Source organism: Schistocerca americana, chromosome 2, assembly GCF_021461395.2.
Source record: "Schistocerca americana isolate TAMUIC-IGC-003095 chromosome 2, iqSchAmer2.1, whole genome shotgun sequence".
In the NCBI taxonomy this organism is placed as follows: Eukaryota; Metazoa; Arthropoda; class Insecta; order Orthoptera; family Acrididae; genus Schistocerca; species Schistocerca americana.
The window spans coordinates 225,330,404-225,357,707 of record NC_060120.1 but is presented as its reverse complement, the minus strand read 5'-3'; the positions used below and the strand labels follow the sequence as shown (position 1 = coordinate 225,357,707).

The 27,304-nt window shown below is 38.7% G+C and overlaps 2 protein-coding genes across 5 annotated transcripts in view; one reads left to right on the top strand and one right to left on the bottom strand.

Annotated features, from left to right (window-relative positions):
* The window catches only part of LOC124593354 (hydroxyacylglutathione hydrolase, mitochondrial), a 113,165-nt gene that overhangs the window by 74,041 nt on the left and 11,820 nt on the right, over window positions 1-27,304 (top strand). For 2 of the 4 annotated variants that reach the window (XM_047131921.1, XM_047131923.1), the window contains exon 6: window positions 11,865-12,130. In XM_047131921.1, the coding sequence (XP_046987877.1) occupies window positions 11,865-11,992 (128 nt within the window). In that variant the 3' untranslated portion in view covers window positions 11,993-12,130. Of the gene's footprint in view, window positions 1-11,864; window positions 12,131-27,304 lie in introns of those variants that run through there. The other 2 variants (XM_047131920.1, XM_047131922.1) reach the window with 2 other exon arrangements.
* The window catches only part of LOC124593400 (high mobility group protein B2), a 40,180-nt gene continuing 30,871 nt past the window's right edge, over window positions 17,996-27,304 (bottom strand). The window contains exons 4-5 of the mRNA XM_047131924.1: window positions 20,760-21,014; window positions 17,996-20,346 (exon numbers count right to left, since the gene is read on the bottom strand). Coding sequence (XP_046987880.1) covers window positions 20,248-20,346; window positions 20,760-21,014 — 354 coding nt within the window. The 3' untranslated portion in view covers window positions 17,996-20,247. The remainder of the gene's footprint in view (window positions 20,347-20,759; window positions 21,015-27,304) is intronic.

Sequence of the window (27,304 nt, the reverse complement as noted above, 5' to 3'; positions counted from 1 at the left end):
GGTTCTTAGCTATCTTTCCTCGCACCAATTGGACTGAATGTGTAGTCGCTTTAACTTCTTTTTCATATTAGTGTTCTAATATGAGCACTTACGACCTCAGTTACTTTTGCACTGTCTCCCCATTCCCGCTAAAAAAAAGGTTGCCAATTTCAAAAATCAATAGTGCTGTAGATCAACAGCCAAATTAGTACCATTGTTAACACTAATGTTCCATTTGTAGTGACATGTTTAATTTTTCAATTGCAGAAACACATTCTGTTACTGAGTATTCGTTCAATTTTAAAGTCACTTCAGTTCCATCTAAAAGTGGATTTAGGTGAATTGCAGTTTAAACCGGATAGATCTGTCTGGATGCTGCATTGTCTGACAACACTGTAGCCTGATGTAGTTTCTGGAGGAAGTCTCAACTTCTATTAGAGCTGTTGTGTGCCTTCTACGCTTGTGGTCTAGCAGTAAACTGTGTGTCATCTGAATGCAACGTCTGTGTAGCGATTCCACAGCTGCAACATAATTCACTTTCTGACACACCAAACAGTAACTGTACTGTTTAGTAACATGAGCCAGAGCTCTGTGGGACCATTTATCTGCAAACCAGCAGCACTGCCTGCGACCGAACCGCCGAATCTTTCCATCAGTAAATGGGGTGTGTTCTCAACTGACTCGGTTGTTTTAACCCCTCCACTGACGGAATGACCCGCTTCCTACTTCCGTATGTATAAAGCCAATACGGACTTGTAGCTGTCATGCCTTTGCGCTTACTGCTACGTATTTTAACCGTAAATAGCTCAGCCCTAATGGTAAGAGGTAGTAGTGAATTCACGTTATTAATCTTTGGAGACAGCACAGCTGCCACAAGCTCAGCTCACTTTTACTCCACTCCTACCATCGCCATTGCACCACATTAACTAGGTGCTACATGGACCTTGCTAAATTCACTTGCTTATACATTTTTGACCGTTACTCGCCAGTATTTACCTAATGATTAGTACACTCCTAACCGGACTATTTCCCAAAGAGCTGTGATGATTGAACGGGTTCGATCCACGGCCTACAGTGCCCTACAGTTCACACGGTAACACTGCCTACCTGACCCACGTAACTTGGTAGTGAGCTTATGTATCCAATCACCACTGCTAGCAGCAGTGGATAATCCTATCAGCACGACGAGAGCAGCAGACTTACCGTCGAATCCTCCTGAAAATACTTATAACTACGGTCGCCAGCTCTGAAGGAGAAAAAGAATAAATCAATTTTTTGGCTCGTTTCAAAGTGAAACGGCTTGAGTTGAATTTAAACTTAATTCTGAATATTACTATTTCTGATCATTCTAGGTGATTCTACAAAGCAAATACTCTCTCAATTTCTGTGAGTTGGCTTGGTAATTACCACCAAGACAACTTATGCAACTGAGGTCAACAAAATTCTATCCTTCAACTTATTTAATGATTTTGGATATTACTCTTTGGACAATTGCTATAGAATTAGTTAAGTGACTTTACTTGAAAGGTTACTCAGAAAAATTTAAGTAACTATAAATAGGCGACTCATTCTGGTGTGACCATTGCTCTTTTCAACATTCTTATACGCTAAAGTATTCCACAACCAAAAGAATTGTAAATGAAAGAGACGATGGTGGCCTCAGTCTGATTTCACTACACTATATTTGAGGTTACTACACTTTACAATGAACAACATGCGTCGTAATTTTACTCATTACTATATTCTGTCCTCTGCACTTGCATAAAAGAAAACTGGTATTCTCCTTTTACATGTATACAAAGTTCGACTTAACAATTGCAAGCAGTCTTGCCTTGGGTAGACGTGTCGGTGCTGGTGGTGAGATGCATGTGGCTAACGCAGCTCTTCACGCCTCATGCCCTTAATGGCGGCTGGAACTACGAGCTGTAGCACTCGTATAAGCTACTGCACGTCCGCCATAAAATCTGGGCGCAGGAACTCTTACAATCAGCACCAGTGGCATAGAGACGGCTTCGACAACCATTTGTCGCGTTCCACTCCACAAACGGCGACGATATTCGCCTCTTCGCTGTTGCACAATCACTTTTGCGTGAGCACAGTTACGCACGTCCGGTCACGTCAACACTCCCCAGGCCATTTCTTGTTCAGTCCCTGTGTCTCCAGCTACCTCTAGCTATGCTCGTATTCACCAAGAGTGGGGGCGTTCCCCTACCACCTTTTCACCGAAATCATTTAGTATTTAAGAATATTTATATTTATTACCCTGGAGTTCATACCAGTCATAATAATTTACTACTAGCGCTTTATAACATTAAATCATACAGTAATAACTTATAATTACCAAGAAAAAGAATACATTTGACTCCGAGAGCTTAGTGCATTGTCTGAGAGGCAGCGCTAATTCCTAGTTTCGCCAATAGATGGCATCAGGGTGCACTCCCTGGCAGTCTCACACCAGCGCGCGGGCTCCAAATTACTGTCAGCCCACCATCATTTCAGTTCCGTTACATGCCCTCCCTCACCCTTTGTCAAAAGCATCAGCTACTGCTCATTGCTCTGGGCAGTATAAAATGTTCTACTGTTGTTGAGCATTGCTCCACAGAAAATCTACAGTTGGCATTTCATTCTTGATACCAACAGAGACAGATGACCTGTTTTAATATTATTGGTGTTGTACTACACAAATATGCAAGACATGAGTATGACTTAAAATTAATTATATAGCTTGCAATCCAATCAGAATACCTCACTAAATTCTTTAATGTTATTATTAATGCTTCTATCTCATTCCTTTTCGTTTTAGAAGTGATTCTTACTGCAATTTTTTCATTGCAAATTTGTAGTTCTTGTAAAGCCACTGTTAGTAACTGGTGTAGTGTATTTTATGTCATTGGTTTATTCCTTACAGTGACTATACAGTAGACATTATGAATACATTGCAGCATGCTCTGCTCTATAGCAACCCAGACATGCTGCACATTTTGAGGGTCATGTATGACTTCATGGTGGACTTAATACTGATTGAAAGTTATATTTAAAGTATTCAGTTGCATTCAAACCAACAAAATTTCCTATTTTGTTAAGCTACCTAATATAGCTAATGGCAGTGTCAGCAAATTTCTGTAGGAATGCCTAATTACTATTTCAGAGTTCTAACACAGAGTAACTATGTTAATCATAATCAGTATGCACACTTCTTAACTATTTCCTTGTTATATGAATCCTACGTGACAAACAAAACTCAAATTCATTTAATTGACAGTTGATTCAAAGGTCTTCAGAGACATTTGTATATTGATACAGCTTGGTTTTCATAAAGCAGACAGCTATAATCATCAATACAGCTTACCAAGTCGAGCTTTTGAGAAGACTTAATGTGTACCGCCTTTCTTCAGGAGTAGTTAAACAATTTGTTCTAGCAATTTGGAGCTCCTTCAAATAAAATGGAAATGAAGGACCTTGAGAGCACTTGTATACACCACAATTAGAACTGACAACTCTCAGCGCACTTACATCGCAAGACATCTGCAAAAGCACTGAACTAACAAGCCGCTGCTGGGAGCAGGTATCTTTCATTTCAATATTGGACACAGTGCCTTATAATGCAACATTGCAGATAAGAAAAGTTGTTACTCATGTGAAGTATGGCATCCCTGGAGTTCAAAAATTAAATTTTCTCTCTTGGTTTCCCATCTTATGTGAGAAGTATGCAGCATATGTCATCAAAATGGAAGAGGAATGTGAATTTAGTGAAGTAAAGTACACACACGAAAGTAAATGCACTATAATTCTGCCAAATATTTGCAACAATGTTGCCAATTCTTAGCTGTTCTAGGGGCAGATATGTAGTCAAATGCCTATCGTGTTCACTTATATGAACTGTGAGGGGAGGCACAAGCTCATTTGGTTTTTATGCAGTGTTATCTCCTGCTTCTCTCCAACATTGCCTTTCAGACTATCTGAATTTAAGGCATTCACTTAGATTTAATCTAGGATTCCTCTTTTATTAAGAAAGCTTTCCAACATTGACAGTATTTGAATTTTGCTGTCAGCCTGAAATCTTCCCTTAGATTAACACCACTGAGGACCGGAGCTGGCTGTGGACAGCAGTGAGGACATTGTGAGTTGTCCACGAAGTTCTTCATTTTGCTAGTGTGCTTGAGGCTTGGCAGTATTATGGCTGATGATATTGGGTGCCTTGCAATCTTTCACTCACTTTTGGGACTGGCGCTGAGTGATCCTGCTAAATTCCTGTAATATTCTCTTCCTTTACTGAATACAATACCCTGAATAGTCATCACATTTATGTGACATCAATGTTTTAAGTGTAATTTTTTTTACCCCGGGTGGTCATTCCGTGCTTACATTTCAATTAGCTTTGTATGTCATGTTGTGAAATGTCTGCATTAACTACCACGAGAGCAATGACAGAGTGCTAAACAATTTAGTGTCATGTTCATTCCATGGCACCATGCCCTCGTGATCTGAGGCAAGGGTAGTTGCCAGTTGATCTTGTTGGACTACAAATATGAAACATATCAGTTTTTTCTTTTTTACTCTGCTAATAGCTGGAATGGAATTTAGTAACAAAATGCTATAAAAATAAAAATAAAAAAAAAAAACACATTTGCCTTGTGCCAGCCTGTTATTACTTATTTTTAATTGTCAGCCTTCTTCTGTAATATTATAAATTTAATTTATTGTTAGTTTGTTAATATTACTATTATTATTGTGAATTGTTCACTCACAAGAGCTATCCAATCACTATGTGATACTGACGCACAAGACGAGCGTTTCTGGAGGAATAGAATGTAGGAAGTTTCTCCCCATAGAATATGCACATTTACCTTGGTGTATTGTTTTCAGGGCAATACGAAAAGCCCAATAAGAAAAGAGGTTCAACAGGAGGCTAGTGACGCAGGCAGAACTCTGCAACAATTTCTGTTCGTTCAATGCTGTGACAAAAGATAAATTCGCATCACAGTGTACTTCTCAGTGGTTGAATATTTAGCATGGACACTGCCACAGCTGCAGATAGCTGTAAATGTTTGACCATGACTGTAATTTACCATTGACTCAGCTGCTAGTTACAGTATTAAAACTGTAAGTGGCAGACTATTTTTGATGGGTTTGTTCTGCAGTTGTTTGAATGATTTATACAAATGGATAAATTAGGATTTCTTCTTGCTTTTGTTTATGTAGCTATGTAAACTAACATAGAAAGTCTAGATAATCAATTGCTTGTTTGACGTGTGACAAGATTTCGAATAGAAGCCTCTGGCAACCTCATTCCACTAACACGTGGGAGTAGGCATACTGGTCTGCTTTACGAATTCCAAGCAACAACAGAAAACAAAAGGCACTGGAAAGATTTGAAGGAACCATCAAAGATGTTAATTTGGATTCTTTACATCATTTAGCCTCCAAACAATATGGGAACATTACAAAAGCAATGAACAGGCTAGTTAGTATGCATCTTAAATCTAGATTTCAAGTTGAAAAACAAATGAAGACACAGAATTGCTCTCTGTCCAAAATCTATGGTTTAATTTCTGAAACTTCCTGGCAGATTAAAACCGTGTGCTGGACCGAGACTCAAGCTCGAGACTTTTGCCTTTTGTGGGCAAGTGCTCTACTGTCGGAGCTATCCAAGCACGACTCATGACCCGTCCTCACAGCTTTACTTCCGCCAGTATCTTGTCTCCTACCTTCCAAACTTCACAGAAGTTCTCCTGAGAAACTTACAGAACTAGTACTCCTGGATGAAAGGATATTGCGGAGACATGGCTTTTCAGGCGTGAAAGGCAAAGGTCCCGAGTCCGAGTCTCAGTCTGGTACACAGTTTTAATCTGCCAGGAAGTTTCATATTAGTGCACACTCAGCTGCAGAGTTAAAATTTCATTCTAGAGTTTAGTTTCTGTGTTACTGAACATAATTTTCGGTTTCTTCTCTTCTGAATATTGAAATTGCTGCATGGCATCAAACTGTTGTTTATCTATGTTTCTTCATGCTTCCATCCGCACCAACGTATTTCTGCATTCTCATGGTAGTGTGAAAATCTGTTTGTATGCGGCATTAGATTGCATTTAGACACATGAAATTAGAGAGACAAAGTTTTTGATACCTTACTCTTTCATGGCTTAAGGGGAAAGATTGATTTCCAACTACTTTTGGTCTAGTGAATTCATTTGCATTTTGGGGAAATTTTAGTTGTGATGGAAAGTTATATACCTCAATGTTTCACAAGCCGTATGCTGCATGAGTGAAAACTAAGATCTGTAGCTTCGCTATCCCTGTGCTGAAATTCTATAATACTGGTGTTAACATGCTGGAAGGCTTCAGAAATGAGGAATTCTAGATTAAATCTAAGTGAATGCCTTAAATACAGATAGCCTGAAAGGCAATGTTAGAAAGAATCAGGGGATAACACTGCATAAAAACCAAATGGACTTGTGCCTCCCCTCTGATAGACCATATAAGGTGAGCATGACAAGCATTTCACTACATATCTGCCTCTGGCACAGCTAAGAATTGGCAACATCACTACAAATATTTGGCAATCTTGTCAGAGTGCATTTATTTTGGTGTGTGGACCTGAATTATTCCACTAAATTCACTTGGCGTTCCTCTAGGAATGACATACTTCACATAAGTAACATCTTTCATTATCTGCAACATTGTGCTATTAGGCACTGCGACCAATATTGCAATGAGAGAGACCTGCTCCCAGCAGCATCTTGTTAGCTCAGTGGGTCCACATACATCTTGTGATGTATGTGCAGTGAAAGTTGTCAGTTCTAATTGTGGTGCATACCAATGCTCTCAAGGTCCTTGTTTTCTGCTTTATTTAATGGAGCTGAAAATTGCTAGAAGAAATTGCTTAATTACATTAGAAGAAAACCTTTACACATTAAGTCTTCTGACAATCTTGACTCGGTGAGCTGTACTAATGGATATAGTTGCCTGCTTTATGAAAACCAAGCTGTATCAATATAAAAATGTCTCTGAAGAGCTTCGAATCAACTGTCAAATATATGAATTTGAGTTTTGTTTGTCACATAGTATCCATATGACGGGGGAATAGTAGTGAAATATGCATACTGGTTATGATTAATGTAGTTCCTCCATGTTAAAACTCTGAAATAGTAACTAGACCCCTACAGAAATTTTCTGACACTGGCACTAACAACTTCCTTCTACTTTGGATAGCTTAAAAACTGGGTGATTTTGTTAGTTTAAATCTGTCTGAATACCTTAAATATAACTTTCAGTCAGCATTACCTTAGCCCTGAGTTAATACACGGACCTCAAAATGTGCAGCATGCCTAGTTTGCTATAGAACAGAGCACACCAGAATGTATTAGCACTGTCTATTGCATACATTTACCATAAGGAATCAACCAGTGACAGTAAAGCACACACTACACCAGTTACTAACAGTGGCTTGATGAACACACAAACTCGTGATGAAAAAATTGCATGAAGAATTGCTTCTAAAACAAAAAGGAATGACATAGAAGCTTGTTGGTATCAAGAATGAAATTCAAATTGTAGAAATTCTTTGTGGAGCAATGCTCAACTACATCTGCATCTACATGGATACTCTGCAAATCACTTTTAAGTGCCTGGCAGAGGGTTCATCGAACCACCTTTACAATAATTCTTTATTATTCCAGGCTCATACGGTGTGCGGAAAAAAATGAATATTTATATCTTTCTGAGCGAGCTCTGATTTCCGTTAGTTTATTATGGCAATTGCTTCTCCCTATGTAGCTTGCTGTCAACAAAATCTTTTCGTGTTCGGAGGAGAAAGTTGACAATTAAAATTTTGTGAGACTCCACCACAACGATAAATGCACTTGTTTTAATGGAGTCCATCCCAGATCCTGTATCATGTCCGTTACACTCTCTCACATATTTCGCAATAATACAAAATGTGCTGCCCTTCTTTGTACTTTCTTGATGTACTCTCAATTCTATCTGGTAGGCTTCCCACACCGCACAGCAGTATTCTAAAAGAGGACGGACAAGTGTCATGTAGACAGTCTCATTAGTAGATTTGTTACAGTTTCTAAGCGTCCTACCAATAAAACACAGTCTTTGGTTAGCTTTCCCCACAACATTTTCTGTGTGTTCCTATCAATTTAAGTTGTTCATAATTTTAATTCCTAGGCGTTTACCTAAATTTATGGCCTTGAGATTTGACTGATTTACTGTGTAACCGAAGTTTAATGGATTCCTTTTAGCAGTCATGTGGATGACATCACACTTCCCATTATTTAGGGTCAATTTTCAACTTTCACACCATACAGATATCTTTTGCAATTTGTTTTGATCTTCTGAAATCTTTACTACTCGAGAAACAACAGTGACATCTGCAAACAACCTAAAACAGCTGCTCCAATTGTCTCCTAAATTGTTTATATAAGTAAGGAGCATCAAAAGGCCTATAAAACTATCTTGGGGAATGCCAGAAATCACTTCGGTTTTATTCGATGACTCTCTGTCAGTTACTATGAACTGTGACCTCTCTGACTTAAAATCATGAATCCAGTCACATAACTGAGACAATATTCCATAAGTATGCAATTTCATTACAGGATGCTTGTGTAGTGCAGTGTCAAAAACCTTCTGGAAATCTAGAAATAAATCAGTTTGACATCCCTTGTCAATTGCACTCAACACTTCATGTGAGTAAAGACCTAGTTGTGTTTTACAAGAATGATGTTTTCTACATCTCTGTTGACAGTGTGTCAGTAAACCATTCATAAGTTTTGAACACAATATATGTTCCAAAATCCTGCCGCATATCACTGTTAATAATACGAGCCTGGTAAGTTAAGTGGATTACTCCTACTGCCTTTCTTGAACATTGGTGGTGACCTGTGCAACTTTCCAGTATTTGGGTGCAGATCTTCCGTTGAGCGAAAGGTTGTGTATGAATGCAAAGTATGGAGCAGTTGTATCGGCGCTTTCTGAAAGGAACATAACTGGTAGACAGTCTGGATCGGAAGACTTGCTTTTGTTAAGCGATTTAAGCTGTTTCACTACTATGAGGATATCTACTACATTACTTATGTTGGCAGCTGTTCTTCATTCAAATTCGGGAATATTTACTTCATCTTCTGTGGTGAAGAGATTTTGGAAGGCTGTGTTTGGTAACTCTGCTTTGGCAGCACTGTCATCGATAGTATTTCCATTGCTATCACACAGAGAAGGCATTGTCAATAAAGTATTTTATACTGCTCAGAGCAATGATCAGTAGGTGGTGCTTTTGACAGAAGCAAAGGGAGCACGGCACTGCCACTAGCAGAGTTCTGGTGCATGCGGTGTTCACAAGCAGACATTCTGCATGAAATCTGTCTCAAAAATTTTATTGGCAAGAACTGTTACCACTGGTGTGTCCAAAAATGAAATATGTTGTAGCTTCGCCACCATTACACTCGTGACTCCAGTATTCAGACAAAAGATGCTCTAAAAATTTAGGCAACAAGTGGTCTCGAGCATTAGACATAGCATTCAGATTCACATACAGTTACCCATTAGACCATGTGTGTAGATGCCGCACAACAGCTCTAACTGAAGACAACTTTCTCCAGAAACTGCTGCAGCCTACAGTGTTGGCAGATTGTGCACATAGGTGGGTTTAGAATACTATCAGTATGGATATGTTGCTTGTCCAATGTATTGATTGGTACTGACTTAGACTCTACAGCAGCTGGCTATCGTCCAGGTTCAATGCCAAAGAGTGTATATGACATACATTCCCATGGTGGCAGAAAGACAAAATGTGCTGCTTGTTCATCACTCCCCTCCTCGCATCTCACATTTGCCCTAATGCTCAGCCAAGCTCTCACCCATTCAAATTTTCCAAATCAAATCTGCATATGACCTCTTTTTCTGAAGCTTTGTCTGTGAATGTAAGACAACCCCTACGTTAACACTTGGGCAGGTGTGCCATTTCCTGTAACAGGAGCAGGCGCATGACATACTTACAAGTGTAATGAAGTTAAACGTATATGAGCAAAATCACAGTTTAATCCGAGTTCAATTAAACAATGACAAAATGAAATTAAATTATATGAGCTAAATCACTGTTTAATTAAACAAAAATAAAATGAAGTTTCATTATATCACTCTGTAGTCACATACAAGTGTTACCCCACAGTAGTGACCCACTTGAAGCATTAAACATCAAAGTTGCATCAGATCTCTGCTAACCACTTATTTGATTACTAATTATATTTTAGATAACTGTCTCATTGTGGGATTTTGCTGCTAGCTCAGAATTTGAGTAATTTTCTTACACAGATCGCGAATTTTTTCTCACCTAGCTTGCTGTTTATTTTATATTATTGCTGCCTACTTGGATGTATGACAACAAAACTTATCACTGTGTTAAGTAAAGCAATGATGAAGGAATTGGTACGACCTCACAATATTGTAAAACTGGGTGGTTGGTTGAAAATAAAAACTTTCTAGTCCTGTGGGTAAGGGAGAAATTAACCCCCTCATGTATCTTCATCCATGTGGAAGATATTGCCTTGTGAAATTGGATAAATCTTTTTTAAAATTCTTGCAGTTTTATTTAATTTGATGTAAAGTACTCATTTGTACTACTATTTGGTTCTAGTATAGCTGTCTTCTTTTAGCACTTGACACTTTTATTTGCCAAAAGTAATTCACTTTAGTTTGATTGTCATTTTTATTGCACTTTAGATGAGAGATCTCATTAAAGATGTGCAAAGAAAATGTGTCGGATTTTAGAACTTGTAATACAATTCAGTGTCTGGTTTACTACTTCCTCCAAGCCCACAATATATCTGTTCATGCTTTCTTTACTGGAGTGGTATGTTTTGCACATTTTCTTATTGTCTGGTCAGTTCAGTTCTGAAAGTTCAACAAGAAATGCAGAATTATCGGAAATTTTCAAATCAAGACAGAACCATCTCTTATCAATATCATCCTGTCAAATTACTCATCTATCTTTATAAACTTAAGTTAGCTCAGTCACACTTCTGTATCTAACCTGTAACTATATACCAAACTCTGATCAGTACATTCTGCTGTTTCATTGGACTAACTTATTCCTTTCATTGAAATCTGCAATTATCGTAATTTTCTTCTCTCTTGATAATTCTTGTATGAGACTTTGTAGTTAAAATAGGAATACTTGTGTTAATTTATTATCTGGCAGTCTACATATCAAACTTATTGGGATATTTTGTTCCTTTACTATTATCCTAACTTTGAAACATACCCACCTTATTCAGAAACTATACATTTTTACCTTACATGTTGAAGAATTTTTAGTAAGTATTATATGCAGGAGCCTCCAAGAAATCTGTTACTTGTACAAAGCTGCTGGATACAATAAATTTTCTAATTTATTAAAGATTATGATTTGGTATTCTGTACTCCTAATGCTAATTTAGGCACAGGGGCCATAACATTTCGTTGTTCCAAACGTGCAAAAATTTATTATCAACATTTTTTTCTGCTATGCTGATGAAACCCAATTACTAAATTAGTCAAAAATGTGCTTTTGCCTAAAGTTTAAAGATTCTGCTTCTTTAGGCAGCTTGTCATCTTTTCACACAAATCTAATTTCCTGTATTGTTCACAATTTTGCACAACAGGAAACACTGTGTTGAATTTTATAGTTCCTAATCTGGTCAAATGTTATAAATTTATTAAGATCTACAAATATTTCTACTACTCTATTACACTGTTCTGACATTGCAATTTATTTTGTTGTATTTCTCACATTGACCATTCAAAGCTGGTGAAAGTGAAATAGTTTGTGTTGACACTAACATAAAAACTGTATCTAAGTGTAAACATATTTTACATTAGGTATGTGTGTGCTTTCTTCCCCCCTGTAGGTGAAGAAAAGCGAATAAACCCATTTATGCGTGTACATGAGTCATCAGTACAGAAGCATGCCGGATTAAGTGAAGCAATTGCTACAATGGGAGCCATCAGAAAGGAGAAAGACTCTTTCAGAGCATAAAAATTTCAGAAGACTTATAAAAAGGTACTAAAAGGCAATGTTTAAATGTAAATTTTACATTGTAATACATTGGTTTTTATGTTCACATATTTTGCTGTATATAAAAATATTGTAAAAAAAAATTGCTGTGATGCTGATATTTTTAAAATACTGTGCTGTCAAGTTGTCATAAAACATCAGCAGTTAATAAACTGGTTCTGTCCATTTAACCAAACTAATTTGTGTGTGTTATGGCTTCAATTTCAATGAAGGAGTGCAGTGTGTGTGTGTGTGTGTGTGTGTGTGTGTGTGTGTGTGTGAGAGAGAGAGAGAGAGAGAGAGAGAGAGAGAGAGAGAGAGAGAGAGAGAAGGGGGGGGGGGGGGGGGTCCTCCAATAGTTTCTCATAAGAAGGAACCTGTAAGGTGCAAGGTGTGATCTTTACATGTGGCTGCCATGAGACTGGCTGTCCAACGCAAGCACTGTTTGCTTTTGGATGTGACTCATGATGGTCACAGCATTGCATAAGTGAGCAGTACACAGTGCTGCAATACGTATAGCCAGAAGAAATTTGAACGAGTGTCAATGAGCCACTCGGACAATGTAATGCATTGTCAGTCACACAACAAAAAAATCGACACACATATCCTATTCTGTGTTTTTAGTGACAATGTGGTTTGCTGCTAAATACAGTCTAAGAAAAAAGCTCATTGCATAAAATATTTCATAACCTGCATCATTCTTTTTAGTTATCACAGCTGCTAATGTTCACATTTAAACTATTGTACTGTTCCAGTTTGCATTACTGTGAACCTGTTGATGTTGGGAGGGTAAACAAGGACTTCATCCCAGGTATATCCTATCAGTGATGCTACAGAAGAAGTAATATGCTTCATCATGAATAAATAGCCTCTATTAAAGAAATAAATGATTATCACTATGACCCTAGTGTCATGGAGCACTTTTCAAATTTGTTGACCTTGTTGCTTGAGAACTTTCTTAAGTGTCAGTTTCTACATGCATAAACTGATATTATTTTATATCAAAAGTCATAACTTTGTGACATGTTATAACAACCTGCTCCATCATGACCCAAAAAGTAGTATGAAGATTTTTTCATCCTACTATTGGAGAGCCACAATGTGGCGTCGTCGTCTTGTTGTAAATTGTCATTAAATTCCAGTTTAGCACTGTTGCTATCCATCGCTTTACACACTACCACCTGCTACTGTGATCGCATCTTTGGGAGTACTCCCAGCAGCTGTGGAGTTGGGTCCATGTTGAGAGACAGCTGCCATCACAGCCACTTAGCAGCCACACATTCTGAAATACTCTTTTAAATCTAAATCATGGTTTTTTTATTTGTCAGCTATAGAGCAGAACAGGCCTTTGCATCATTGTCAGTAACAGAGTGCCATGTTGTAAAACAACTGTTCCTCGCTACCTTCCACTTTTCCATAACAAACTACAATGAAGACATTGGCATAAAATGTTTCTTCTAGAGCTCCTTGTAGTAACTGCTGGCTGATTCTTGTTGTTTCCAAAAATACTAGGACCAAATGCTAAAATCTGACTAATGGATTATGGTAATTATTCATTCCAGCATTTTATTGCACAGTAAGTAAATACATAGGCACTGAGGTATCATTCATTGCCACTATATTTGTTGTAAGAAGTCATTTTGAATTAAGAAATAATGTGTGTTGCCAAAAAAACATTTGTCCTTGCTTTTACTGTAATGGCAAACACTAAGTTTGCAGCAAAGCCATTGCTAATAATCACATACTGCTGGTAAGTTTATTGTGCAATAAAAATGTAAGTTTGCTAGTCTATATGATGACATAATCCTATTCACAGTTAGAACTGAGTAATTTTAAAAAGTGTTGCCAAACTTTCAGTATAAGGTACATTATTTACCTCAAGATGTACAGGGTTAGACTAAAATTACCACGTTTAATACTACTAAAGTAACCTGTTGCCTTTCAAAACAGCTTCTAAGTCATCTTGGAATGAATAAATTGAGATCCTACATGTTTTTCAAGGAAATCTTATTCCATTCTTCTTGCAAAATAGTGGCAAGTTCAGGTAACAACGATGGAGGTGGATAACGAGGTAACAACGATGGAGGTGGATAACGAACATCCAAAGTAGACAACAAAGGCTCAATAATATTGAGAGATCTGGTGACTGATTATCAGGACAGATGCGACAATTCGTCCTCGTGCTTATAAAACCAGTTCTAGATGACGCAAGTTGTGTGAATAGGGCCCTTGTCATCTTGGAACACAGTAGCACTGTTGGAGAACAAACCTTGTACAGTGGGACAGAACTGATCAGTGACAATGGTCACGTGATCCTTGTCATTAGTGCAACCTTGCAGAATACCGATGAGCCCTACGGAATACAATATGGCTGCCCAAATCATCACCTAAACCCACCATGTTTCACTCTTGGCCTATGAACTCTGCCAGAGGTGGGAAACGGCGTGAAACAAGGCACATCTGACCAAATGACTTTCTTCCACAGTCCAAGTTTTATTGCTTTGGCACCACATTTTCCAGTTGCAGGTATTTGAATCACTGAAGAGTGGATTGGAATGCCAGTTCACCCTGCAGTTCCCTAGTTATGGAGCTTCCTTCACATTATTTTAGTGCTGACAAGGTTTGCAAGTGTGACATCCAGTTCTGCAGCACCTTTTGTAGCTGTCATTCTCTTATTTTTTGCCACAATGCTCTTCAGGGACACCATCATGACCACGTAACTTACACTTGTGCACTGATTTAGCAGATTATATTTTCCCTCTTTCTTTGTATGGTGTCTCCCTGAAACACCAAACACTTCAGCTACTTTGGTTATGAAGCACTGACCATACAAGCACCAACAATTTTCCCATGTGCAAAGTCACTTTGTCCGTAAATAATTTCACTAACAACTACACAGAGCACTGTTCTGACCACAAATGACACTTGGACACTTGCATCTTATTGAAGGCTTGGCACAGGTGCCATTGGTGATCAGATACAGGGTGTCTCAAAAGAAACTTTCTTTTTGATGTGTCAGAGTAAAATAGAGATTGAAGTCCATTGACAAAATCTTTATTCAGGGTGTATACGACCCGGGACAACCGGGAGATCCGGGAAAAACCTGGGAATTTTTTCATCCGGGAGAAACCCGGGAATTTTTTTGAATTCTGGGAATTTTTCTTTTAGTTTTCAGTGAAATTTTTGTGATTTTGCCTGGTAAGAACCAATTCTCCAACAAATAATTTTATTGTACCCCGCTTCTGCAGAATAATACTGCAGCAACAAAACATGAATGAGAAAAAAAATAACGAAAATAAAACTTAAGTAGCACAGTAAATGCGCCATGTACAACAGCAAAACATAGTGCTCATACGAGGGTCTGCCAACAGCAAAGTGTGTCAAAGGCTTTAGGAAGACTATGCAATGCCTCCTAACAACAAATTGCCTTCGATGAGCGTGACATGACAGCTGTGTACATTAGACTCGTTTGAGTAGTTGCGGGCGGGCTCTTGTGCATGCGCAGTTGTGTCGCGTATGGGTAGTACCTTCTCCCGCTTCTGCCTACAGATGTGTGGCTGGGCGGCGCTATCTACTATTGTCCCGGTTCAGAAATATCGTAGATACGGGGCTGATGCATAGAGAAATCTGAGCTGTAGTGGGGAGGTGGGTAGTCTCCATGTGACCCGTGTTTACGTTTAGTGATTTTGCTGTTTCCTCTTCATTTATTGCCCTCACATTAAATGAAAACAAAACAGATTTCTGTGGTCGGGAGCTATCAAATGAATTAAAATACGTTCGCATAATTACGGAAGACTAAAATATGTTATTAGTTTCAGGTCTTATTTCCATCTTTCTGACAGTCAAGAATTAATAAACTTGCACAACAATGAACTTATTTTTGTCGGTTTGCTAAAGAGATTTGGCTTTTATTAATCTTTAGCGCTGAGGCAGTCAATTTATTTGAAACGAAGTGTTTCATTTCACACTGTTGGCTAGTTTAAACTATTCGCTGCATTTCAAGTGCACATTTTCCATCTCCTAGCTCGCATGGTATTATCCCATAATAAAGACTCAAACATGAGATAATACAGTACTGGTAATCAAGAAAATTTGCATCCGAATCTGGACATACGAATGTGTACATTCAGCCGAATTATGTATTTTAGTATGGTTCACGAAATTCCGATGCTCTTGAAGTATCCTCTGATGCCTTGTTTCTTTTGTAATATACTGCAGATCTTTTAATGTTTTACACGTACGAATGTAATAGCTTCCTGCGTCATCATAGCTGCCCAAGAGCAGTGGCGCCTGTTACATGGCGCTCTCTGGCAACTGCTGAAACGAATCAGTTTCTAACAGGTCACGGGAAAATATGGTGGTTTGAAAAGCGTTAATTTCAAAGTAAATTTCCTTTCAATTATATTAAAAAACTAAACACCCGCCTCGATTGCGTTGAAGGTTCTTAAATTTCCTTTTACATAAGATGAACAATGTGCGATAATGTACGATGAATTTCTTAAATCACAGAGCGTTTGACTCTCAATTAAAAATCAACTCTTTGCGTAAGACTATCTAGAAGAATTTCGAGCTCAGAAGATCGGACACTTACGTCGTTATTAAAAATTTTAGTAGTACACATTAGTGTGATATATCTCAAAGTGTAACACGTGCAAAAAGATCAACATTATATGTGGAAGCTTAGCTTCTCTTACAGCTTATTGATCTTAGAGACCACGATTATATGTGAAACCATTGTTTTTCTTGTAGCAACACTATATATATTAATTTAAACCATTAACTTTTCTTATTTGTGTGTTCGCGCTACTTAAGAGTGATCTTGCTATTGGCTGACTACATCACGTGTCCTACGCTGTCATCAGCTGGCGAGCTCACGTGACATGAGCTATGACTAGCTTACAAAAGCACGTCGCAATCTCGATTTCAATTCTTTGGAAAGTAACGTGCAGTGTTTGGTGGAATTCGAATTCATACCTTGGTAACACGAAAATATGCAGCGTACATGTTGCTGCACATCAAAGATCTTTGTAAAACGTGCCCCCCCCCCCCCCCCTTCCACGAGTTTCGTTTTCTAAAGTGCCGGGAATTTTTCATCGGCGTATAAAACCATAAACATTCAAATAACTGATAAGTTTTACAGTGCCAAGGAAAAGTAAACAGTAACTTAACATGGGAATAGTTTATTTTCACCCGGGAGAAAGTGTATTTTTAACCAGGAAATCCAGGAATTTTTTTTCCTTGTCCATGTATACACCCTGTTATTACTGAAATACACAGTTAAGGAATTTATTTCTTAAACATGTCATTTAAATGCAATCCAGTGTGCCTATTCACTCATTTAAACAATGAACAAAATTTTGCATGGCAACTTGGCATTCTGAAACTGGGATGGCTGCCGCTTCACTATTGTTATTTTCTTTAGTTTCCTCCAGAGAAGTCAGATTATTGGCATACTCTTCTGCTGTGACATATCCCCATAAGAAAAAAATCCATAGGGCTCAAATCTGAACAGCAGGGAGGCCAATTTAAGTCACCCTTCCTGGGATCAGTTTCCAAGAGGAATTTCATGAACCTGCAGTATAGATGTATTGGAAAAGAAAGCTCTTCAGATATAAACTTTCTTCTGAAACACTCTGAACAACAGTGCAACCTGTAAGCTTGGCTACTACCTGCACTTTTGTTCAAGCATGTATTTCTTGCCATGTTTCCATATTTTTGCCCAAACCCTGTACATCTGAAGAATTTTGCAAAGCATATGTTTCGCAATTCATTAAAGTGACAGACCTATGTGAGCAAAATAAAAGATTAATCAGATACAGCAAAGGGCCACTTTGCATGTTTATGAAATAACTTTATTGCGTCACCAATTCTCTTATGAAAGATATTAGAATGAATACAAGAAGAGTATTATATCCCTGTTAGTGAGTCACAACATATCATTGCATGGAATAAGATTCTTGTGAATAAGAAATAATATTAAAGTAGTTTGATGCTGTGACTCAAATTTATTTCCATGGCTCACATTGCAGTGGTGTACAAAATGTGTCATTAAATCATTTTGCTGCAGAATATTTCTATACTGATTAGCCACATTTTCATACATACTGAAGAACAACAGCTTTTTTCATGATCAATACTTAAGACCAGAAGGGCTAACCAGTTCTACAGGTTTCATTAGGCATTCTTACAAGGTTATACGTCCACTATAAGTAGCATCTGTAGTGTATTCACAAGGAGATGAATGCATTCTGATACTGGCCACCATATCAGCTGTCAACTGCTACATATTGCTTATTTACATACTTAAAAACTAAGAGAGCATATAACAAAAGCTTTCAGGACTTGTGGAATTGAAATGGTTAGTTTCATATTGAATGATGGTGCTTATTGCTACTAATTCCATACCAGTTCTCATAACCAATTTAAAATTAAAGAGGACCAGTAGTAAAACTTGGAGTGTAGCAATAAAAAGATTGATTACAATTCTGAACATTTATTAACATGTGATACTGACTTCTAAGTGCACAAAAATCGCTTTAAATTAGTCTCATTATATTTCTCATCCATTCATAATTCATTAACATTGTTGCTACTGTCTGATTCAGCAGTATCAATAATGGGAGTCCATTGGCTTCAGCATACCAGCCAAATAACTTAACCACTATGCTATGGTGGGATTTCAAAAATCAGTGTTTATTATTGCAGCTTTATTAATCCAGTGCAGTGGTCTTTAAGTGTCTTGGGTCCACAGCGAAACATAAATACTAGTGACTCCTTTTGCACATCACAACTAATTCAAAGTATAGTAATTTCTTTATTAATTATTGGAAACACATTTCAATGAACTTTGTCATCAGTTCTTCAAATCTTGAGAGAAGATTGGAAATTGCAACTTGCATCTCTTTCTCTACAGTCATTTGCAATCTGTATTTCGTGATGATGACTGCCAGTGCTAACAAAACCTACATCAAGTAAGTAGGATCTTGCAACAAGTATCAAAACCTGTAGGGTCTTGTTACCTACTTGTGGATACTCCTGCTTCAATGTGCCCCAAAACTCTAGCAGTAATGAGGAAATTAACTTAGATTTCAATTGGAATCTGAAAAAAATATCAATAAGTTGCTCTTGTTCTTCAAAAATAAGTGTTGATGAAAGTTCTGTACATAAATTTTAAATTTACCTCTTTTTAGCCAGTAGTTCCTAGTGATTTCCCAGGATTATCTTTGCAAAATTATAAACTCTGAGAGAGCTGAAGCCTGCTTATATGTCACTGTTCATGATGACAACTGGAACAAATCTTTATTTATATAGTTCTAGTACACTTTGTCATTCTCTGAGGACGAAGGTGTATCTGGTACTGCCCATGATGGGCTTCAATCACTCGTCAATAGATGTACTGATTTGGAACACAGAATAACATTCACTTCCCTGTGGCTACATATGCAAAATTCTGTATTAGATCGCTGAGATAGGCAGTGACCAGATACGAAACACAAGTGGGCCAAAGCCAACTAACTTCTGCTGATCCAGAACTGGTAACATCTTGTTCACCTCTTGGGAACAGCCACACACACAGCCAGCATGGGTAGGAAAAAAAAGAATTTCCTGCACAGTCATATAAACAGTTTTTAGTTTATTATTCTTTCCATGTCACATCCATGAATGGAGCAGGAAGCAGCTCTGTAATGTGACAGAATATCATACGGAATAGATATACCAGACCTACCAACAATCGAATTACTGCAGCAGGTCGCTATCTTGCAGCCATGTTTCATCTCGCAGCATGCTACACAGAACTCGTGCCCTTTACTGCTGTCTAAAAATATGTAGTAAAATGTCTTCTTTTTGTAAATTTACTTTACAAACACAGGTTCCACCATTGGTCAAGTGTACCGGAATGGGTGTCTGTGCCTTTAACCTGTAGCTGCCACCATCCATTCAAGAGGAACAAGCTTAAGTAAAAAGGTATCTACTGGAGTGACACATTATTTCAACTTCCCCAAGAAAGCTCTTCTTACACATATCTTTAATTGGCTTCACCGCCTCTAGATACATTGGCATGAAAATAAATACAGTGACAAACTGAGGTTGCAAGCCAATGTCACATTTCACTCCAGTGTTCAATTTACACAAGAAGACAAAGCACTCCTAACCTCCATCCAAAATAACAGATACCAACAAACAGTGTGTTTGATTCCACGTGTGGCTGTATATTTGTTAGTTTAGTTCATTTCATTTCACACATCATCTTCCACAGGAGTCTGGGTACGCTTTGCATACATCTGCATCTCGGCTGCATACTTCTCCTTTGACTTCTCGTACATATCGTAGTAAACCTGTAACACAGTGCCATGTACCAAGATATTATAACACTACTGGTATTACAGCTTACCTATGTACTTACCATAAAGAAATAATGCTTATTAAAAAAACTCCTAGCAGCAGTAAAGAGAAATTGACATAAGCAGCTGCAAGCTTGAAATAATTGTGTATTTCAGTTCCTGACCATTATACAAAATCATGTATTCTGTAGTAAAATGCACATGAAACACAGTTTATGATGTTGTCTCCACCAATGACAACTTTTATTTATTTATTTATTTTTTTTTGAAAAAATTAAACTTCAAAGAGCATGTTTTATGTTAAGGTTGTATCTATGACAGACACAAGGACACTAATACATAATTGTAACTAAACAACTGTTGCAAAATATCATGTATGTTTTAATGCTTATTCAGCATCCAAATACCTTTTTATCTTCAGCTGGAAGGGTGTTCCACCGACTAGCTAACTGCCTTGTAAGTTCTTGACGAGATGTTTCTGCTTCTCCTTTTTGTTCATGTCCTAAGCGTTCCATAACAATTGGCCGCTGTTCTTGACAAAACTGTAAGAAAGGGTTTGCTGGCCGTTTTGGAGCATTTGGATCAGCATGTTTAGTTCCTTTACGTTTTCCTGTTGAACTATTCCCAGATTTGCGACTTATCTTCTCGCTTGCTGCAGTTCCCTATAAGTATGGAAAATTTACTTATGTATCATGTGATACTGACATTACAATCAAGACAAATAATAAAGGGTTTTTACTGGTAACCTGGCCATGGTGGCAGCACCATTGTTTACACCCAAGAATCACAGAGGGGAGTGGGGGGCAGGGGGGGGGGGGGGGGGGGTAACAATAGCATACACTTCAGTATTCTTAAAATTGGACTGCTGTCACATGTATTTAAGTGCTGCACAATGGAGTTCCCATTTACTGCAAGACCAGAATATAGACTATTTCTCACATTAGCCGCTCATGACACTTCGCTGATTGTATCAGTAAAACTACCTTTCTTAGTGATATTCCTCAACAATGACTGTAGATTTGTCATCTACTGTTTTGTTTGAAGCCATATTGAATGAATTTATATTTTCAGTTTCTCTGTCTGTCACCATCATGGTATCTCTCCCGTAGCAGCAATAGAAATTGCACACTTTTTTTTTTCTCTCTCCATGATGCACAGCCCTCCAAGTCTTCTGTGTCATCACACTAAATCTAGTATCACAAAAACAGCAAATGCAAGTTGACTGTGTGATACAGAACATAGGTGGGCAACCAGTAGCCCAGGACTGGCTTCAATCTGGCCCACGGAAAAAATCTGGGTTTCACATGAAATGAGACCTTCCTCAAAAACAGGTGCTATCCATATCAATGTGCTACCCCATAAAAATTAAAGTCATGGACACTATAATTTTGACTTTATGCATTTGGAGCATTGCTGTCACGCTGTGACGAGGCAGCCCATGTGTATGTAAATCGGGCCCATGGGGTGCCAAAAGTTGCCCCACAAACACACGGCACAGGGGTAGTGTATTTGGCTAATAGCCTGAAAGTCCCGTGTTTGTTGAAACATGTGTAAGGGGCCTTTGATGGCAACTGAAAAGCAACTTGAATATGATACACAAGTCACTGAAGTATCATTACATTGAAAGGCTTGCAACAGAGAAGGTGACACACAACATTTATTAGCAGCAAAAACATCAGCTGTTATTTTTTCAGGTTAAGAATGAGATGCTTGACATATTAAAACCATGGATTATACTCTTTTGCAAGACTCCAGATCATTTGTATGGAATTTAGCATCAAATGGAATGATAGCATCAGTGGAATAAAGAGGAGGATGGTGCTCCCTTAAAATATGAAAAGTTCAGCTTTCCTTGTCTCTATGTATTTTTAAGTTTTTTCTGCCCCTTTCTGCATGACAGTCCAGAGATTTCCTGTTACAATCAGAGAGAACTGACAACAAAACAAAACTCTTCATTCACAACAATGAAATGTTGCCTAGCATTGTTGTTTGACAATTCTTGTCAGCCACTGCCAAGCTGCAACATTTGTTCTCGGTGAGGTGATCATGAAAAACAAATAAATCGATGGCTGCTTTAGTTCACTTTATTGTAGAAGAACTGTTCTCTCATCCGCAAATAATTATTCATTCATTCAGCCATTTACTAAAATCAAGCCCCATAAATGGAAAAGTCCTGGTTTGTGTGACAAAAGCTGTGAAGTTTGTGCAGGCAGTTTTCTTTATATTGCTCAACAAATTGCAGAAATCGCTACCTGATAATACATTTATCTACATAGTAAACTCAGGCCATGAAGGCCCAACAGTACCAACCAGCTGCCGTGTCATCCTCAGCCCTCAGGCATGACTGGATGTGGTTATGGAGGGGTATGTTGTTAGCACACTGCTCTCCCGGCCATATGTCAGTTTATGGGACCAGAGCTGCTACGTCTCAATCCAGATTGGAGCCACTACTTCTCAATCAAGTGGCTCCTCAGTTTGCCTCAAAAGGACACGATACTTGAATCCTGACACAGTTGGCATCGCGTACATTCTTCCATAATTTGCACACCATTGATTTACTTACCTTTAACTTGCCAACTTTTGCTGTCATCATCTCTGTCAGCACTATCAAACCTCTTTTGTTCTCATCACTAGTAAAATTAATTATTTGTTGCTTGAGGCTTTCCTGGTTCTTGGGCAAGATGTAAGACAACGTGAAATTTCCACAATGTTTAATCAGTGCAACTGATCACCATCTTCAGGTGCGACGTACACATTGCTGAGACTGTGACTGAAGCCTCCTATTTATGCCACTCTGAGAAGAAAGTGCACAGGCATGAATGTATCAAATTTGGCGCGACTAGTAGTGCAGATACCCTGATTGGCAGTGAGAGTGACAGCTACACCATGTGATCAAAAGTATTCAGACACCTGGCTGAAAATGACTTAAAAGTTTGTGGCGCCCTCCATTGATAATGCTGGAATTCAATATGGTGTTGGCCCACCCTTAGCCTTGATGACAGCTTCCAATCTTGCAGGCATAAGCTCAATCAGGTGCTGGAAGATTTCTTGGGGAATAGCAGCCCACTGTTCACAGAGTGCTGCACTGAGGAGAGGTATCAATGTCAGTCGGTGAGGTCTGGCACGAAGTCGGTGTTCCAAAACATCCCAAAGGTGTTCTACAGGATTCAGGTCAGGACTACGTGCAGGCCAGTCCATTACAGAAACGCTATTGTCATGTAACCACTCCGCCACAGGTCGTGCATTATGAACAGGTGCTTGATCATGTTGAAAGGTGCAATCGCCATCCCCAAATTGCTCTTCAACAGTGGGAAGCAAGAAGGTGCTTAAAATATCAATGTAGGCCTGTGCTGTGATAGTGTCATGCAAAACAACAAGGGGTGCAAGCCTCCCTCCATGAAAAACATGACCACACCGTAAAACCACCCCCTCCGAATTTTACTGTTGGCACTACACAAGCTGGCAGACGACGTTCACCGAGCATTCGCCGTACCCACACCCTGCCGGATCACCACTTTGTGCACTGTGATTCAATGTCTTTCCAATGTTTACGCTCCGTACACCAAGCGAGGCATTGTTTCCCATTTACCAGCGTGATGTGTGGCTTATGAGCAGCCGATCGACCATGAAATCCAAATTTTCTCATCTCCCACCTAACTGTCATAGTACTTGCAGTGGATCCTGATGTAGTTTGGAATTCGTGTGTGATAGTCTGGATAGATGTCGCTATTACACATTACGACCCTCTGCAACTGTCAGCAGTCTGTCAGTCAACAGACGAGGTCGGCCTGTACGCTTTTGTGCTGTACATGGCCCTTCACATTTCCACTTCACTATCACATTGGAAACAGTGGACCTAGGGATGTTTAGGAGTGTGGACATCTTGTGTACAGATGTATGACACAAGTGTGACACCCAATTACCTGACCGCATTCAAAGTCCGTGAGTTCTGTGGAGTGCTCCATTCTGCTCTCTCACGATGTCTAATGACTACTGAGGTCAGTGACATGGAGCACCTGGCAGTAGGTGGTAGCACAATGCATCTAATATGCTAAATGTGTGTTTTTGGGGGTGTCTGGATACTTTTGATCACATAGTGTATGTCACCTGTCAGACAATGAACCAACAACTTCAACACATGCTCTGCATCTGTCAGTCACACTGTGTGTTGCTGCAATCCAGCAGCCTCTATTGGGATCCGCCTGCCAATATACTTATCCACATTGGCGTGTGCCCATCCTTGCCGCTATCATCTGAAAATCTATGTCGCCACCATGGCGTTACCCCTTGTACAACCAATAGTTCCTCTTTGTGATCTTAACATGGCCAGCACTGGATCCCACACTGTACTACGTCGGTGCTCTGTGTCCCTGTTCAGCACATTAGTAAGCTGTGAATTTCCAATGCTGCTTTAATAATGCTGTCCCTGTACAAAGAGGACAATGAGAGAATTTTGTCCTGTACTGAGACAATGCTTGACTGCTGCAGATTTCTCTGCTGATCCAGATGTGTGTGTCATCAATGTTGAATGCATCTGCCCTCCACAGTGTGACAAGTGTGTCCAATGTATGATGGCCCACAGCTGCAGGGAATCTTACAGACACAAGGCCTTCTTAAACCACTGTCATCTTTCACACAGCCCAAAAGAGCTCACAGCTTTGTTGGCAGACAAAAGATGCATTTAGCTTTGTTTTTCTAATAATCTTTGTATTTTCAAAGAAACACTGTCAACCTACAGTAAGATGACCATTCCTCTTTGTTCTTCACTTTATTCCAGTTTCTCATTTCATCTAGAATGTGCTGGGCGCAAGGCACAGTGCATTTTACTGTTCAGAATATCCATCCTCTAAAAATACAGTACAGAGATGGCATATCTCATCAGATACGCTGTCTGAATCTGATACGGCTCTTGCTCTGTAGACCAACATCCTAAGCAACCACTTCATTGTGCATCTTAGACAAAGTGAAGAACTGGAATAAAGTGAAGAACAAAGGGGAATGGTCATTTTCCAATATGTTGGTAAAGTTTCTTTGAAAATAGGAAGATTATTGGAGAAACATAAAGATAAATGTGTCTTTTGTCCGCCAACAAAGCTGTGAGCTCTTTTGGGCTGTGTGAAAGATGATCTTGCTGGCTAAACTATGAGGTCTTTTATGCTCATCGAATAACAACCTTGGTTTAAAATGTTCTGGTGACTGTCACTAGTCGTGTGACCAATGTATTTCATACTAATGCTGGGTTACCAATAGGTGCTAAGGATAACTTCAGTTGTTTTCTACCTGTCCAGTCTCCTGATGAAACACTTTTGGCCTAATTTCCTCCATTTTCAATGCACAAAGTGCCTCAAAAAAGAATTGGAGTTTGTGCAATCATTCATGAAACAAGCAATGATTCTTCTACATCTACATCTACATTTATACTCCACAAGCCACCCAATGGTGTGTGGCGGAGGGCACTTTACGTGCCACTGTCATTACCTCCCTTTCCTGTTCCAGTCGCGTATGGTTCGCGGGAAGAACGACTGTCTGAAAGCCTCCGTGCGCGCTCTAATCTCTCTAATTTTACATTCGTGAAACACTTTTGGCCTAATTTCCTCCATTTTCAATGCACAAAGTGCCTCAAAAAAGAATTGGAGTTTGTGCAATCATTCATGAAACAAGCAATGCACACAACCAATACATACTTGTGCAAAGTATTGCAGAAGGTCTGACATGCATAAAAAATTTGCTGCAAAAATTCAGGAGCCAACTTTCGGGTCACTTATCTAGCACGCTCTTTGTGAAATTGGAGATCATGCACAGTGTGGTGTGATCAACCATGACTATGGTTGCTTAAATGCCACATGGCACTTTCAATTTTATATCACAATGACTGCAGTGTTTTCAGAAGTTACAATGCATTGTGCCTCACAAGGAGTGTTGACCATGGACATCCAACCATTTGGGAACTTCTAACTTCATTTATAGACTGCTGTGACAAACATGCAACGCCATGTTGGATCTTTACAAACTACAGTACGTGTCACACTTACACTATGAGAAACCAAATAACAGAGTACTGTTGGTTGCCAAAGGGGTAGCTATCTTTGTGCTGCTTCAGACATCTCCATGACAGCTGTCAGGGAGTAAACAATCAGGACACCATTAGCAGCATGTTTACCACATTATCTCTTTTCTTATATGTTTATAGTTTCCATTTGACTCTTCCTCATATATAATTATGTTACATGTATGACATTTATGAAACTGAGCTGTGGTTAAAGCAAGATGTGGAGAGAGTGGGGGATAAACAGAGAATAGTAATGATATGAAATTTGATGCTAACAGAATCCATGAGGCATCGTATCATATGAAATCTTCTGAAAGCCATCTAACACATACATTCGAAACAATTTATGTGAGGGGCAATGTCTGTCATATTAGTCTACTCTCCACAAGTGTGTTATGTTGCATGTTAAGCTTCTTAGAATTTCTCCTGCCATTCTCCAAAATATTGCTCCAATAACGTATAAACCAACTTCTGATACATTTCTCTAGTTTGTATTTAAATGTTTGATATATTGGTTCTTAAAAGACTGGGTGATATTAATTATATCACTAAAGTAGTATGGTCTGATCCATTTACTGCTCTGAAAATATTGGAGAGAGTATATCATGGCCCATGACACCACTCAAGTTCTGGACAGAGAATTTTAACAGATATAAATGTAGATGTGATCCTTTATATATGACAGAAGGAAAATAAGTAAGATCCCTCAGGGAAGAGGCAGTAATTCAATTCTATCAAATAAAACATCCCTGCTTTCATGAAATATAATCCTCACGTGACTTCTCTGATTTTTATAGGTATATAGCTTTGGGAGACCTATTTTGGTTAATTAGTACCTCAGATTCTAACAAGCTTTTGATCTGTTCATTGTATCATGAATCTTTCATGCTAGTATATTCTGCC